The sequence below is a fragment of the Saccopteryx bilineata genome, chromosome 5, assembly GCF_036850765.1.
Source record: "Saccopteryx bilineata isolate mSacBil1 chromosome 5, mSacBil1_pri_phased_curated, whole genome shotgun sequence".
NCBI classification, from domain to species: domain Eukaryota; kingdom Metazoa; phylum Chordata; class Mammalia; order Chiroptera; family Emballonuridae; genus Saccopteryx; species Saccopteryx bilineata.
In genome coordinates, this window is record NC_089494.1 from 131,926,950 (window position 1) to 131,944,091 (window position 17,142).

Sequence of the window (17,142 nt, forward strand, 5' to 3'; positions counted from 1 at the left end):
TTTAATTTAAAAAAAACTAAATGTAAAGAAAATGAATGTTAAATTTTATTAATATATTCCTAGTGTGTGAAATGAATATAATTTAAATCTGGCAAAATAGTATAGATTTACTCATTAACAAGATCAAAATTATTCATTTTAAAAGCTCTTTATAGATATCTCTTTCAATGATTAACAATTCTAAAAGAACAAGGTATCCTTTACCTGTGTAGCTCGTTTTAGTTGTTCCTGAAGAATTTTGTTCTCAGTTTCCAGAGCACTTGCTATTTTCTAGGATGTAGTAAAAGGAGAGGAGTATTCATTCTGGTACTTTTATTTTCATTAATTTATTATTACAATTATTACCTTTTTAAAAATCCATACATAGAGCCAAGATGATGATTTAAGCATATACATTTACTACACACTCCTCAGACATCATGGAGGATAATTTCTGTAGCTAAAACCTTTTGACTTTCCATGTGCAAACTGACTTTGAATCTGGCAAGTTTTAACCACAGTAAATTAAATGTCATTTCTCCTTTTCTTTAGGCCTAACCTATTTAAATACAAAAATTTCAAGTTTTATGAAAAGAAGCAACTTTATTCTTAACACAAAAAAAGCACAGTTCTGACTTTGTGAGATGGAGTGTATTCTACTACACACGAAATAGTTCAAGAATTTATTATATGTGGAATATAAAAGAAAATATAGTTTGAGGAACCTTAACCAATTTCTGCTGTTCTGTTCTATAATAGCAGAACAAATTCCTACTGGACAAGTACTGCCACATATAACCACCAAAAACAACAAACAAAACCCAAATATCAACATGTAAAAGCAACCAATAGAGTGACGTCAGAGAAATGGCGCCGTAAGGAGCAATACTGATAAATCTCCCCAAAATTTCAACAAGACCTTTAACCAGAGACAGAAAAATCTATCCTTGGAGCCTCCAGAAGTCCTGCACTGAACTCAAAGGTATGATTGAGTGAAAAAATGACTAAATATATAATCAACCCCAAAGGAAATAAGATGGAGGAAGAAACACTCCGCCTTCCTCACTAACCTAAATAAGGGCTGCTTTCACTTGGAACTGAAAGAATAGGAACTAAGGCAGGCATAGGGTGTGAATAGAACCAGGCTGCAGCACAAATGTCCAAGCCAGGCTGTGGCACAGACATCCAAACTGAGGAAAAACTGTGCTTGTGGCAACCCAGTCAACACAAGCTAATGCTCGCACCAAAACCCAGACAAAGAAAGGCAAGTGAGGCAGCCATCGGCCCCGATCTCCTGGTCACCACACAGATAGTCGGCGGGAGATTCCTCCGAGAGCCCTGGAGTGGGTGCCCGTGTTACTGGACAGAGGGGCAGAGTCAGAGTCCTCTGTGTGGGCCAAAACCGGAGTCTCAGGGTCGCCCTTGTGCCCTAAAAAGCGGAGTGCGGGGAGTGAGCGGGAGCGAAATTCCCTATGCTCGAACTTCCCCAGACGGGCAGAGCACCTCACTCGGAGTGAAAGGCAGCCAGCCTGATATCCTGGTCGGTGAGCACAAATAATGAATGAGAGATTCCCCCGAGCACCCTGGGAGTGGGTGCCCGAGTTCCCAGACAGAGGGGCAGAGTCAGAGGCCTTTGAGTGGGCTGTAATCAAAGTCTCAGTGTCACCCCTGTACCCTGAAGAGTGGCACGTGAAAGCGAGATTCCCTATGCTTGAACTTCTCCAGGTGGGTGGGGCGCCTCACCCAGCCATACAAGACCTGTGAAGGATTAGCTTAACCCACAGTCTGCTCACCACCCAACTGACCTATGTGACCCTAACTGAAAAAATCTCTCCCTGGTCAGCGATCTAAGACAAGAGGGGTGATATTTTTTAGTGCCTCTTGTTATACTATACATGTACAGGTGGGGGCAACCTCTGATTGGCAGTGCTTTCATACTCAGGGCAAAATGTTAAAAAGAAGGATTTAGCAGCTCATAAGTCCTCCTGCTTTGCAAACAGCAACTAGGACATCTTCTACCCAGCCAAAACAGGTTACAAAGTGCCAAAAGCCTGGAGAAAGTGGTCCCACAGAGTGGAGTGCTGAGGCATTTGGGACACGCCTAGAGAAGCACAGAAAGGCACATTGAAAACAATTGGTTCCCAGCCCCTCCTGAATATGCTAGCGGCTCTGACTGATTGAGCCTTACCCAGAGCCCTGCACTGAGTGGGGATAAAGTGGGAATTTGCCAGCTATTTGAGCCTCTAACTCTCCAGGCAGAGGCAGCAGCAACCCCATAGCTGGATCATCAGGCTGCTATTTCAGGAAGGAAAGACAAGGAGAGAAGCTCCGGGAAAACGGACTCTCTCATTGTCAGAGCCTGCAAATGCTAATGAGCCTTGACTGCCAATGAGACTGAAGCCCAATATATGACATCGCCATAGAGACTTATCAACTGCAAACCTCTACCAAAGCATTCCATAGGAGCAGAACCCAAGGTACAGAATCACAGACCAGGAAGATGGAGAGAAAAGAAAAAGCAAGAAGATAACCTCTCAAAATCAAGAATAATCCACAGACTTTATAACATATCCCATTTTATTATATTTGTTTGTTTGTTTCTCTTATCTTCTTGTCTTATTTTCTTCTTCATCTAATTTGGTCATTTAATTCTCTGCCAGTTTTACTCTTTCCTCTCCTTGAACTTCACTACCCATAAGTGTTACATCTCCCATTATCTTTCCTTTCTTCTTCCTTTCTCTCTATGAGGGTTGCACTCCAAAACCCTTAACTTTTCCTCTCTCTCTTTTTCTTCTTTTTTCTTCTTTTTGTGTTTTCCTCTTTCTGTTTTCCTCCCTCTATATTAGCTTTTTATTTTCTCTTTTACTTTTCCTCTCAATCAATACTCAATCATGAATAAATTATTTTATTTGGGACTCAAATTTTTCTTTGTGGTGCTTTGAGTGTTTTTTACTTCACTTTTGGAACTCATTAGCAGTGCTCCCAACCCTGGCTCTCCATTTTATCTAGTTTTTGCTCCATTAAATACAATAGTAATTTTGAAATTGTTTCCCCTTTTTCCTGTTTCCCTCTTATTCCTCTCATTATACCTCTTAGTCAAGCATCACCTAAAAGCAAATCATTTTATTCTTGACCCAAATTTTTTCCTTTTTTGCATTTTGTGGGTCCATACCCCTTTTTTTGCCCCTTTATCACTTCTCCCCAACTCAGGCCATCCATTATGGGTACTTTTTGTACTGTTTAGCAGAATATACTACACAGTTCACTACAATTTTTTCTCAAGAAGAAGGGGAGGGGAGAGGAGAGGAAAAAACAAAGGAAAATAATAATTTTTTTAACTTTTTATTCTTTAATAATTCTCATTAGTACTATCAACAAAACCACTCTCAGATGCCATTATGGAAAAGGAAATCAAATATCATGGATACAAAAGACAGAGAGGTAGCACAGATAGATGAAGAAAAATCTATGGAGAAAAAATTTAATATATTGGAAACCTTGGAGATAAATGACAAAGAATTTAAAATAGGAATCCTAAAAATACTCAGAGATATAAAGAAAACACAGAAAGGCAATTTAGGGAGCTCAGAAAACAACTCAATGAACACAAAGAATATATCACCAAGGAAACTGAAATTATAAAAACAAATCAAAAAGAGATGAAAAACTCAATTCACGAGCTGAAAACGAGGTAACAAGCTTAGCTAATAGAACAGGCCAGACACAAGGTAGGATTAGTTGAAGTAGAAGACAAGCAACTTGAGGCACAACAGAGAGAAGAAAAAAGAGACGCAAAAATTTTAAAAAATGAGAAAGCCCTTCAGGAATTGTCTGACTCCATAAAAAAGACTAACATAAGAAGAATAGGTATATCAAAGGGATGAGAGAGAAAATGGAATGGAGAACATACTCAAACAAATAATAGATGAGAACTTCCCAAGCCTGTGGAAAGAACTAAAGCCTCAAATTCAAAAAGCAAAGAGAACTCGAAGTTTTCTTAACCCCAGCAAACCTACTCCAAGGCATATCATAATGAAATTGGCACAAACCGACAAAGAAAAAATTCTCAAGACACCAGGGAAAAGAACAATACAACATATGAAGGAAGGCCTATTAGATTATCATCAGATTTCTCAACAGAAACTCTACAAGATAGAAAAGAGTGGACCCCAATATTTAAAGTTTTGAAAGAAAGGAATTTTCAGCCATGAATACTATACCCATCAAAGCTATCCTTCAAATACTAAGGAGAAATAAAAACATTCACAGATACAGAAAAGATGACGGAATTTACCATCAGAAAACCCCCACTCCAGGAATTACTAAAGAGGATTTTCCAACCAGATACAAAGAACAAAACAAAACTGCAAGTAAAAGCTCCACCAAGAACACAATAAAACCAAATTTAAACTGCGACAACAAAAAATAAATAAAAGGAAGAGGGCAGAGATTAACAGCAGCAAATGATGATGGAGTACAGAAGTACTCACAAGATAAGTGTACTACAATGAACAGGGTAGGAACCCTTTTCATTACTTAAATGTAACCACCCTTGAAAAAACCACCACAGAAGCACATGAATTAAAAAAGGTAGCAACAGAGAAGAGAAGTATGGAATACAACCAAACAAAAACAAAGGATAGAAAAATAAAAGAGAAGAATCAAACAAGACACGACACTAACAGAAAGCAATGTATAAAATGAAACAGGGAACCCACAAGTGGCAATAATTATATTACATGTAAACATATTAAACTCACCAATAAAAAGGCACAGAGTAGCAGAATGGATTAAAAAAGAAAGTCCAACTATATGCTGCCTACAAGAAACTCATCTCAGAAACAAGGATAAAAACAAATTCAAAGTGAAAGGCTGAAAAACAATACTCCAAGCAAATAACATACAAAAAAAAAGTAGGCATAGCAATACTCATATCTGATAATGCTGACTACAAGACAGAAAAAGTACTCAGAGACAAAAATGGGCATTTCATAATGATTAAGGGGACATTGAATCAAGAAGACATAACAATTCTTAATATATATGCACCAAACCAAGGAGCACCAAAATATATAAGACAGCTATTTGTTGACCTTAAAACAAAAATACAATCATACTTGGAGACCTCAATACACCACTGATGGCTCTAGATCGGTCATCCAAACAGAGAATCAATAAAGATATATTGGCCTGGACGTCAGAGTAATGGCGGGGTAGGAAGCGATACCGATAAATCTCCCCCAAAACTCAACAAGATCTTCAACCAGAAACAGAAAAACCTATACTTGGAGCTTCCAGATGCTTCGCAATACACCCAAAGGTATGATTGAGTGAAAAATTGGCTAAATATATAACCAAACCCCGAAGAAAATAGGGAGTAAGGAATGCTCCGCCTTCCTCACTAACCTAAACAGGGCGGCTTTCTCTGGTAACTGTGAATATAGAAACTGAGGCGGGCAAAGAAGGTGAATAGATCCAGGCCGCCGCGGCACAAACGGCCGAACCAGGCTGTGGCACACAGATCCAAGCCGAGGAAAATCTGATCCTGTGGCAACCCGGGCAATACAAGCTAACACTCGCGCCAAACCCAAACAAAGAAAGACAAGCGGAGCGGCCATTTTACCCGGTCTCCTGGTCGGTGCGCAGTTAGTGGGCGAGAATTTCTTCCTAGGCCCCGAGAGTGCGTGCCCGTGTTGCCCCACGGAGAGGCAGGGTCAGAGGCCTTTCTGTGGGCCGAGGACAGAGTCTCTGGGCAGCCCCAGCGCCCTGGGAAAGCCACACACGGGAGGGAGTGAGAACTACTTCCAACGGTGAAGATTTTCCGTGCTGGTGAGGGTTTCACTCAGAGGGAACCACGGCTGGCCTCATATCCTGGTGTGCGCGCGCAGATAAGGAGTGAGCGATTCCTCCGAGTGCCTCCGCAGTGCGCGCCCGTGTTATCGCAGAGAGGGGCAGAGTCAGGGGCCTTTGTGTGGGCCAAAGCGGAATCTCGAGCCGCCCCAGCGCCTTGCAAAAGCCGCGCACGGGGACGGAGCGAGACTCAATTCCAACGCTGAAACTTTTCCCTGCGATTGGGGGTTTCACTCAGAGCGTGAGACTGCTGGCTGGATATCCTGGTTGCAGACAGTGAGTGAGAGTTTCATCCAAGCGCCCCGGAAGTGGGCGCCCGCTTGTGTTACCGGATAGAGTGGCAGAGCCAGTGGTCTTTGAGTGGGCAGAAAGCCCGCCTGATTATGCTAGCAGCTCTGACTGACTGAGCCTTACCCAGAGCCCTGTGCTGAGTGGAAATAGAGTGGGGAGTTGCCAGCTCTTTGAGCCTCTTACTATCCAGGCAGAGGCAGCAGCAACCCCATACCTGGATTATCAGGCTACTAATTGAGGAAGGAAAGACTAGGAGAAAGGCTCCAGGAACACGGACTCTCTCACTGTCAGAGCCTATAAATGCTAATGAGCCTCGACTCCCACAAGACTAAAGCACAATACATGACATTGCCATAGAGACTTATCAACTGCAAGCCTCTACCTGAGCGTGCCAAAGGGGCAGAACCCGGGGTACAGAGTCACCGACCAGGAAGAGGGAGAGAAAAGAAAAAGCAAGAAGATAACCTCTCAAAATCAAGAATAATCTGCAGACTTTATAACCTATCCCGTTTTTATTACATTTGTTCGTTTGTTTCTCTTATCTTCATTCTTGAAATTTTTTTTTTCTTCCTCCAATTTGGCCGATTAACTCTCTACTGGTCTTACTCTCTCCTCTCCTTGAACTACACTACCCATAAGTGTTACATCTCCCATTATCTTTTCTCTTCTCTTCCTTTCTCTCTATGAGGGTTGCACTCCAAAACCCTTAACTCTCTCTCTCTCTCCTTTCTTTTTTCTTCTTTTAGTGGTTCCCTCTTTTTTTTCTCTCTCTTTCTTTTCTCCCTCTATATTAGTTTCTTCCTTTCTCCTTTACATCTCCTCTCATTCAAACCTCAATAACAAACAAATTATCTTATCTGGGACTCAAACCTATGTTTGTGGCATTTTGGGGGTTTTCACTTCACCTTTTTAACTCACTAGCAGTGCTCCCATCCCTGGCTCTCCATATTATCTAATTCTTGTTCCACTAAATACAATAGTAATTTTTTAATTTGTCCCCCCATTTTTCCGTTTTCCTCTTATTCCTCTCATCATAACTCTTAGACAACCAACACCTAAAAGCAAATCATTTTATTCTTGACCCAAATTTTTTCCTTATTTGCTTTTTGTGGGTCCATACGCTCTTTTATTTTCTTTTTTTTCTTTTTTTTTTCCTTTTTTTTTTTTTTTTTCTTTTTTTCTTTTTTGCCCCTTTATTACTTTTCCCCAATTCAGGCCCTCCATCACAGGCATTGTTTGTTATAACTCACAGTCCACCACAAGATTTTCTCAAGAAAGAGGGGAGAGGAGAGGAGAGGAAAAAAGGAGGGGGGGAATAATTTCCTTTTTTTAAAAATTTTTAATTTATTTTATTTTTCTTTATTTCATTATTAATTTTTTTTAAAAAAAACAACTCTTTTCGATTTTTTATTTATTTTTTATTTTTTTTAACTTTTTATTCTTTATTAAATCTCATTAATACTATCAACAAAACCACCCTCAGATGCCATTAAGGAAGAGAAAATCGAATATCATGGATACAAAAGAAAGAGAGGTAACACAGCTAGATGAGGAAAAATCTATGGAGAAAAAATTTAATATATTGGAAACCTTGGAGCTAAATGACAGAGAATTCAAGATAGAAATCCTAAAAATCCTCCGAGATATACAAGAAAACACAGAAAGGCAATATAGGGAGCTCAGAAAACAACTCAATGAACACAAAGAATATATGTCCAAGGAAATTGAAACTATAAAAACAAATCAAACAGAGATGAAAAACTCAATTCACGAGCTGAAAAACGAAGTAACAAGCTTAGCTAATAGAACAGGTCAGATAGAAGAGAGGATTAGTGAAATAGAAGACAAACAACTTGAGGCACAACAGAGAGAAGAAGAAAGAGACTCAAAAATTAAAAAAAATGAGATAGCCCTACAAGAATTATCTGACTCCATCAAAAAGAATAACATAAGAATAATAGGTATATCAGAGGGAGAAGAGAGAGAAAATGGAATAAAGAACATACTCAAACAAATAATAGATGAGAACTTCCCAAGCCTGTGGAAAGAACTAAAGCCTCAAGTTCAAGAAGCAAACAGAACTCCAAGTTTTCTTAACCCCAACAAACCTACTCCAAGGCATATCATAATGAAATTGACACAAACCAACAGCAAAGAAAAAATTCTCAAGGCAGCCAGGGAAAAGAAGAATACAACATATAAAGGAAGGCCCATTAGATTATCATCAGATTTCTCAGCAGAAACTCTACAAGCTAGAAGAGAGTGGACCCCAATATTTAAAGTCCTGAAAGAGAGGAACTTTCAGCCACGAATACTATACCCATCAAAGCTATCCTTCAAATACGAAGGAGAAATAAAAACATTCACAGATACAGAAAAGATGAGGGAATTTATCATCAGAAAACCCCCACTCCAGGAAATACTAAAGGGGGTTCTCCAATCAGATACAAAGAACAAAAAAAAACAGAGCCACAAGTAAAAGCTCCAAGAAGAACACAATAAAACCAAATTTAAACTGTGACAACAACAAAAAGAAAGAGGGGGAGAAGACGGAGATTAACAGTAGCAAAGGACGATGGAGTGCAAAAGTACTCACAAAATAGTTTGCTACAATGAACAGGGTAGGGACCCTTTTCATTACTCAAAGGTAACCACCATTGAAAAAACCACCACAGAAGCACATGAGATAAAAAAGATAGCAACAGAGGAAAGATGTATGGAATACAACCAAATAAAAACAAAAGATAGAAAAACGAAAAAGAAGGATCAAACAAGACACGAAACTAACAGAAAGCAAGATATAAAATGGCAATAGGGAACTCACAAGTATCAATAATTACACTAAATGTAAATGGATTAAACTCACCAATAAAAAGGCACAGAGTAGCAGAATGGATTAAAAAAGAAAATCCAACTGTATGCTGCCTACAGGAAACTCATCTAAGTAACAAGGATAAAAACAAATTCAAAGTGAAAGGCTGCAAAACAATACTCCAAGCAAATAACATCCAAAAAAAAGCAGGTGTAGCAATACTCATATCAGATAATGCTGACTACAAGACAGGAAAAGTACTCAGAGACAAAAATGGCCATTTCATAATGGCTAAGGGGACACTGAATCAAGAAGACATAACAATTCTTAATATATATGCACCAAACCAAGGAGCACCAAAATATATAAGACAGCTACTTATTGATCTTAAAACAAAAACTGACAAAAATACAATCATACTTGGAGACCTCAATACACCGCTGACGGCTCTAGATCGGTCATCCAAACAGAGAATCAACAAAGACATAGTGGCCTTAAACAAAACACTAGAGCACCTGGATATGATAGACATCTACAGGACATTTCATCCCAAAGTGACTGAGTATACATTTTTCTCCAGTGTACATGGATCATTCTCAAGAATTGACCATATGTTGGGCAACAAAAACAACATCAGCAAATTCAGAAAAATTGAAGTAGTACCAAGCATATTTTCTGATCATAAAGCCTTGAAACTAGAATTCAACTGCAAAAAAGAGGAAAAAAATCCCACAAAAATGTGAAAACTAAACAACATACTTTTAAAAAATGAATGGGTCAAAGAAGAAATAAGTGCAGAGATCAAAAGATATATACAGACTAATGAAAATGACAATACGACATATCAGAATCTATGGGATGCAGCAAAAGCAGTGATAAGAGGGAAGTTCATATCGCTTCAGGCATATATGAACAAACAAGAGAGAGCCCAAGTGAACCACTTAACTTCCCACCTTAAGGAACTAGAAAAAGAAGAACAAAGACAACCCAAAACCAGCCGAAGAAAGGAAATAATAAAAATCAGAGCAGAAATAAATGAATTAGAGAACAGAAAAACTATAGAAAAAATTAATAGAACAAGGAGCTGGTTCTTTGAAAAGATCAACAAAATTGACAAACCCTTGGCAAGACTTACCAAGGAAAAAAGAGAAAGAACTCATATAAACAAAATCCAAAATGAAAGAGGAGAAATCACCACGGACACTGTAGATATACAAAGAATTATTGTAGAATACTATGAAAAACTTTATGCCACTAAATTCAACAACCTAGAAGAAATGGATAAATTCCTAGAAAAATACAACCTTCCTAGACTGAGTCAAGACGAAGCAGAAAGCCTAAACAGACCTATCAGTAGAGAAGAAATAGAAAAAACCATTAAAAACCTCCCCAAAAATAAAAGTCCAGGCCCTGAGGGCTATACCAGCGAATTTTATCAAACATTCAAAGAAGACTTGGTTCCTATTCTACTGAAAGTCTTCCAAAAAATTGAAGAAGAAGCAATACTTCCAAACACATTTTATGAGGCCAACATAACCCTCATCCCAAAACCAGGCAAGGATGGCACAAAAAAAGAAAACTACAGACCAATATCTCTAATGAATACAGATGCTAAAATACTAAACAAAATACTGGCAAACCGAATACAACAACATATTAAAAAAATAATACATCATGATCAAGTGGGATTCATCCCAGAATCTCAAGGATGGTTCAACATACGCAAAACGGTTAACGTAATACACCATATCAACAAAACAAACAACAAAAACCACATGATCTTATCAATAGATGCAGAAAAGGCTTTCGATAAAATACAACACAATTTTATGTTTAAGACTCTCAACAAAATGGGTATAGAAGGAAAATATCTCAACATGATAAAGGCCATATATGATAAACCATCAGCTAACATCATATTAAATGGCACTAAACTGAAGGCTTTCCCCCTTAAATCAGGAACAAGACAGGGTTGTCCACTCTCTCCACTCTTATTTAATGTGGTACTAGAGGTTCTCGCCACAGCAATCAGACAAGACAAAGAAATAAAAGGCATCCATATCGGAAAAGAAGGAGTAAAGGTATCACTTTTTGCAGATGATATTATCCTATACATCGAAAACCCCAAAGAATCCACAAAAAGACTACTAGAAACAATAAGCCAATACAGTAAGGTCGCAGGATACAAAATTAACATACAGAAGTCAATAGCCTTTTTATATGCCAACAATGAAACAACTGAGAAGGAACTCAAAAGAATAATCCCCTTCACGATTGCAACAAAAAAAATAAAATACTTAGGAATAAACATAACAAAGAATGTAAAGGACTTATATAATGAAAACTATAAACCATTGTTAAGGGAAATCGAAAAAGATATAATGAGATGGAAGAATATACCTTGTTCTTGGCTAGGAAGAATAAATATAATCAAGATGGCTATATTACCCAAAGCAATATACAAATTTAATGCAATTCCCATCAAAATTCCAATGACATTTTTTAAAGAAATAGAGCAAAAAATCATCAGATTTATATGGAACTATAAAAAACCCCGAATAGCCAAAGCAATCCTAAAGAAAAAGAATGAAGCTGGGGGCATAACAATACCTGACTTCAAACTCTATTATAGGGCCACGACAATCAAAACAGCATGGTATTGGCAGAAAAATAGACACTCAGACCAATGGAACAGAATAGAAAGTCCAGAAATAAAACCACATATATATAGTCAAATAATTTTTGATAAAGGGGCCAACAACACACAATGGAGAAAAGAAAGCCTCTTCAATAAATGGTGCTGGGAAAACTGGAAAGCCACATGCAAAAGAATGAAACTCGACTACAGTCTCTCCCCCTGTACAAAAATTAACTCAAAATGGATCAAAGATCTAAACATAAGACCTGAAACAATTAAGTACATAGAAGAAGACATAGGTACTCAACTCAAGGACCTGGGTTTTAAAGAGCATTTTATGAATTTGACTCCACAGGCAAGAGAAGTGAAGGCAAAAATTAATGAATGGGACTACATGAGACTAAGAAGTTTTTGCTCAGCAAGAGAAACTGATAACAAAATAAACAGAAAGCCAACTAAATGGGAAATGATATTTTCAAACAACAGCTCAGATAAGGGCCTAATATCCAAAATATACAAAGAACTCATAAAACTCAACAACAAACAAACAATCCAATAAAAAAATGGGAAGAGGATATGAATAGACACTTCTCCCAGGAAGAAATACAAATGGCCAACAGATATATGAAAAGATGCTCATCTTCTTTAGCTATTAGAGAAATGCAAATCAAAACGGCAATGAGATACCACCTCACACCTGTTCGATTAGCTGTTATTAGCAAGTCAGGTAATAGCAAATGTTGGAGAGGCTGTGGAGAAAAAGGAACCCTCATACACTGTTGGTGGGAATGTAAAGTAGTACAACCATTATGGAAGAAAGTATGGTGGTTCCTCAAAAAACTGCAAATAGAACTACCTTATGACCCAGCAATCCCTCTACTGGGTATATATCCCCAAAACTCAGAAACATTGATACGTAAAGACACATGCAGCCCCATGTTTATTGCAGCATTGTTCACAGTGGCCAGGACATGGAAACAACCAAAAAGCCCATCAATAGATGACTGGATAAAGAAGATGTGGCACATATACACTATGGAATACTACTCAGCCATAAGAAATGATGACATCGGAACATTTACAGCAAAATGGTGGGATCTTGATAACATGATACGAAGCGAAATAAGTAAATCAGAAAAAACCAGGAACTGTATTATTCCATACGTAGGTGGGACATAATACTGAAACTAAGAGACATTGACAAGAGTGTGGTGGTTACGGGGGGGAGGGGGGAATGGGAGAGGGATAGGGGGTGGGGAGGGGCACAAAGAAAACAAGATAGAAGGTGACAGAGGACAATCTGACTTTGGGTTGTGGGTATGCAACATAATTGAACGACAAGATAACCTGGACTTGTTATCTTTGAATATATGTATCCTGATTTATTGATGTCACCCCATTAAAAAAATAAAATTATATAATAAAAAAAATAAAAAAAAAAGAATACATGAAATAAAATGGAAAATTATTAAGCAAAAAAAAAAAAAAAAGATATATTGGCCTTAAACAAAACACTAAAGCACCTGGATATGAGAGATATCTACATGTCATTTCATCCCAAAGTGAAAGAGTATACATTTTTCTCCAGTGTACATGGATCATTCTCAAGAATTGACCATATGTTGGGCCACAAAAATAACATCAAAAAATTCAGAAAAATTGAAGTTGTACCGAGCATATTTTCTGAACATAAAGCCTTGAAACTAGAATTCAACTGCAAAAAAGAGGAAAAAAAAACCCACAAAAATGTAGAAACTGAACAACATACTTTTTTAAAAAGAGCCTGACCAGGCGGTGGTGCAGTGGATAGAGCATCGGACTGGGATGCAGAGGACCCAGGTTCGAGACCCCGAGGTGGCCAACTTGAGCGCGGGCTCATCTGGTTTGAGCAAAAAAGCCCACCAGCGGCCCTGGCCGGTTGGCTCAGCGGTAGAGCGTCGGCCTAGCGTGCGGAGGACCCGGGTTCGATTCCCGGCCAGGGTACACAGGAGAAGCGCCCATTTGCTTCTCCACCCCTCCGCCGCGCTTTCTTCTCTGTCTCTCTCTTCCCCTCCCGCAGCCAAGGCTCCATTGGAGCAAAGGTGGCCCGGGCGCTGGGGATGGCTCTGTGGCCTCTGCCTCAGGCGCTAGAGTGGCTCTGGTCGCAACATGGCGATGCCCAGGATGGGCAGAGCATCGTCCCCTGGTGGGCAGAGTGTCGCCCCTGGTGGGCGTGCTGGGTGGATCCCGGTCGGGCGCATGTGGAAGTCTGTCTGACTGTCTCTCCCTGTTTCCAGCTTCAGAAAAATGAAAAAAAAAAAATTAAAAAAAAGCCCACCAGCTTGAACCTAAGGTTGCTGGGTCCAACAAGGGGTTACTCGGTCTGCTGAAGGCCCGCAGTCAAGGCACATATGAGAAAGCAATCAATGAACAACTAAGGTGTTGCAACGCGCAATGAAAAACTAATGATTGATGCTTCTCATCTCTCTCCATTCCTGTCTGTCTGTCCCTGTCTATTCCTCTCTCTGACTCTTTAAAAAAAGAATGGGTTATAGAAGAAACAAGTGCAGAGATCAAAACATATATACAGACAGACGAAAATGATAATACGACATATCAGAATCTACGGGATGCAGCAAAAGCAGTGATAAGAGGGAAGTTCATATCACTTCAGGCTTATATAAACAAACAAGAGAGAGCCCAAGTGTATCACTTAACTTCACAGCTTAATGAACTGGAAAAAGAAGAACAAAGACAACCCAAAACCAGCCAAAGAAAAAAGGTAATAAAAATTAGAGCAGAAATAAATAAAATAGAGAATGGAAAAACTATAGAAAAAAATAATAGAACAAGGAGCTGGTTCTTTGAAAAGATCAAAAAAAATTGATAAACCCTTGGCAAGACTTACCAAGGAAAAAAGAGAAAGAACTCATATAAACAAAATCTAAAATGAAAGAGGAGAAATCACCACAGATATCATGGATATACAAAAAATTATTGTAGAATACTATGAAAAACTTTATGCCACTAAATTCAACAATCTAGAAGAAATGGATAAATTCCTAGAACAATACAACCTTACTCGACTGAGTCAAGAAGAAACAGAGAAAAAAAAAAGAAGCAGAAAGCCTAAACAGACCAATTAATAGGGAAGAAATAGAAAAAACTATTAAAAAACCTCCCCAAAACTAAAAGTGCAGGCCTAGACGGTTATACTAGTGAATTCTATCAAAAATTCAAAGAAGACTTGGATCTTATTCTAGTCAAAGTCTTCCAAAAAGTTGAAGAAGAAGCAATACTTCCAAACACATTTTATGGGGCCAACATAACCCATACCAAAACCGGGCAAGGACAGCACAAAAAAAGAAAACTACAGACCAATATCTCTAATGAACACAGATGCTAAAATACTAAACAAAATACAAGCAAATCTAATACAACAACGTATTAAAAATATAATACATCATGATCAAGTGGGATTCATCCCAGAATCTCAAGGATGGTTCAACATACATAAAACAGTTAATGTAATACACCATATCAACAAACCAAAGAACAAAAACCACATGATCTTATCAATAGATATAGAAAAGGCATTCGATAAAATACAACACAACTTTATGTTTAAGACTCACAACAAAATGGGTATAGAAAGAAAATATCTCAACATGATAAAGGCCATATATGATAAACCATCAGCTAACATCATATTAAATCACATAGAACTGAAGGCTTTTCCCCTTTAATCAGGAACAAGACAGGGTTGTCCACTCTCTCCACTCTTATGATATTTAATGTGGTGCTAGAGGTTCTAGCCAGAGCAATCAGACAAGACAAAGAAATAAAAGGCATTCATATTGGAAAAGAAGACATAAAGGTATCACTTTTTGTAGATGATATGATCCTATACATTGAAAACCCCAAAGAATCCACAAAAAGACTACTAGAAACAATAAGCCAATACAGTAAGGTCGCAGGATACAAAATTAACATACAAAATTCCATAGCCTTTCTATATGCCAACAATGAAACATTTGAGACTAAACTCAAAAAAATAATCCCCTTCACAATTGCAACAACAAAAAAATACCTAGGAATAAACATAACAAAGAATGTAAAGGACCTATATAATGAAAACTACAAAAGCATTGTTAAGGGAAATCGAAAAAGATACAATGAGATGAAAGAATATTCCTTGTTCTTAGATAGGAAGAATAAATATAATCAAAATGGCCATATTACCCAAAGCAATATACAAATTTAATGCAATTCCCATCTAAATTCCAATGACATTTTTTTTTTTAAATGGAACAAAAAATCATCAGATTTATATGGAATTATAAAAAACCCAAATAGCCAAAGCAATCCTAAAGAAAAAGAATGAAGCTGGGGGCATTACAATACCTGACTTCAGATGACGTCAGAGTAATGGCGGAGTAGGAAGCGATACCGATAAATCTCCCCCAAAACTCAACAAGATCTTCAACCAGAAACAGAAAAACCTGTACTTGGAGCTTCCAGATTCTTCGCAATACACCCAAACGTATGATTGAGTGAAAAATTGGCTAAATATATAACCAAACCCCGAAGAAAATAGGGAGTAAGGAATGCTCCGCCTTCCTCACTAACCTAAACAGGGCGGCTTTCTCTGGTAACTGTGAATATAGAAACTGAGGCGGGCAAAGGGGGTGAATAGATCCAGGCCGCCGCAGCAAAAACGGCCGAACCAGGCTGTGGCTCAGAGATCCAAGCCGAGGAAAATCTGATCCTGTGGCAACCCGGGCAATACAAGCTAACACTCGCGCCAAACCCAAACAAAGAAAGACAAGCGGAGCGGCCATTTTACCCGGTCTCCTGGTCGGTGCGCAGTTAGTGGAAGAGAGATTTCTTCCTAAGCCGCGGAAGTGGGTGCCCGTGTTGCCCCACAAAGAGGCAGGGTCAGAGGCCTTTCTGTGGGCTGAGGGCAGAGTCTCTGGGCAGCCCCAGCGCCCTGGGAAAGCCACACACGGGAGGGAGTGAGAACTAATCCCAACGGTGGAGATTTTCTGTGCTGGAGGCTGTTTCACTCAGAGGGAACCGCAGCCGGCCTCATATCCTGGTGTGCGCGCGCAGATAAGGAGTGAGCGATTCCTCCGAGTGCCTCGGCAGTGCGCGCCTGTGTTATCGCACAGAGGGGCAGAGTCAGGGGCCTTTGTGTGGGCCAAAGCGGAATCTCAGGCCGCCCCAGCGCCTTGCAAAAGCCGCACACGGGGACGGAGCGAGACTCAATTCCAACGCTGAAACTTTTCCCTGCGGTTGGGGGTTTCACTCAGAGCGTGAGACTGCTGGCTGGATATCCTGGTTGCAGACAGTGAGTGAGAGTTTCCTCCAAGCGCCCCGGAAGTGGGCGCCCGCTTGTGTTACCGGATAGAGTGGCAGAGCCAGAGGTCTTCGAGTGGGCGGAAAGCCCGCCTGATTATGCTAGCAGCTCTGACTGACTGAGCCTTACCCAGAGCCCTGTGCTGAGTGGAAATAGAGTGGGGAGTTGCCAGCAATTTGAGCCTCTTACTATCCAGGCAGAGGCAGCAGCAACCCCATACCTGGACTATCAGGC

At 39.3% G+C, this 17,142-nt stretch overlaps 1 protein-coding gene across 1 annotated transcript in view; it reads right to left on the reverse strand.

The window, feature by feature from the left end:
• CCDC7 (coiled-coil domain containing 7) overlaps nt 1–17,142 on the reverse strand; it is a 240,760-nt gene that overhangs the window by 7,831 nt on the left and 215,787 nt on the right. Inside the window, exon 13 of the mRNA XM_066233057.1 lies at nt 205–270. Within this exon, the coding sequence (XP_066089154.1) occupies nt 205–270 (66 nt within the window). The remainder of the gene's footprint in view (nt 1–204; nt 271–17,142) is intronic.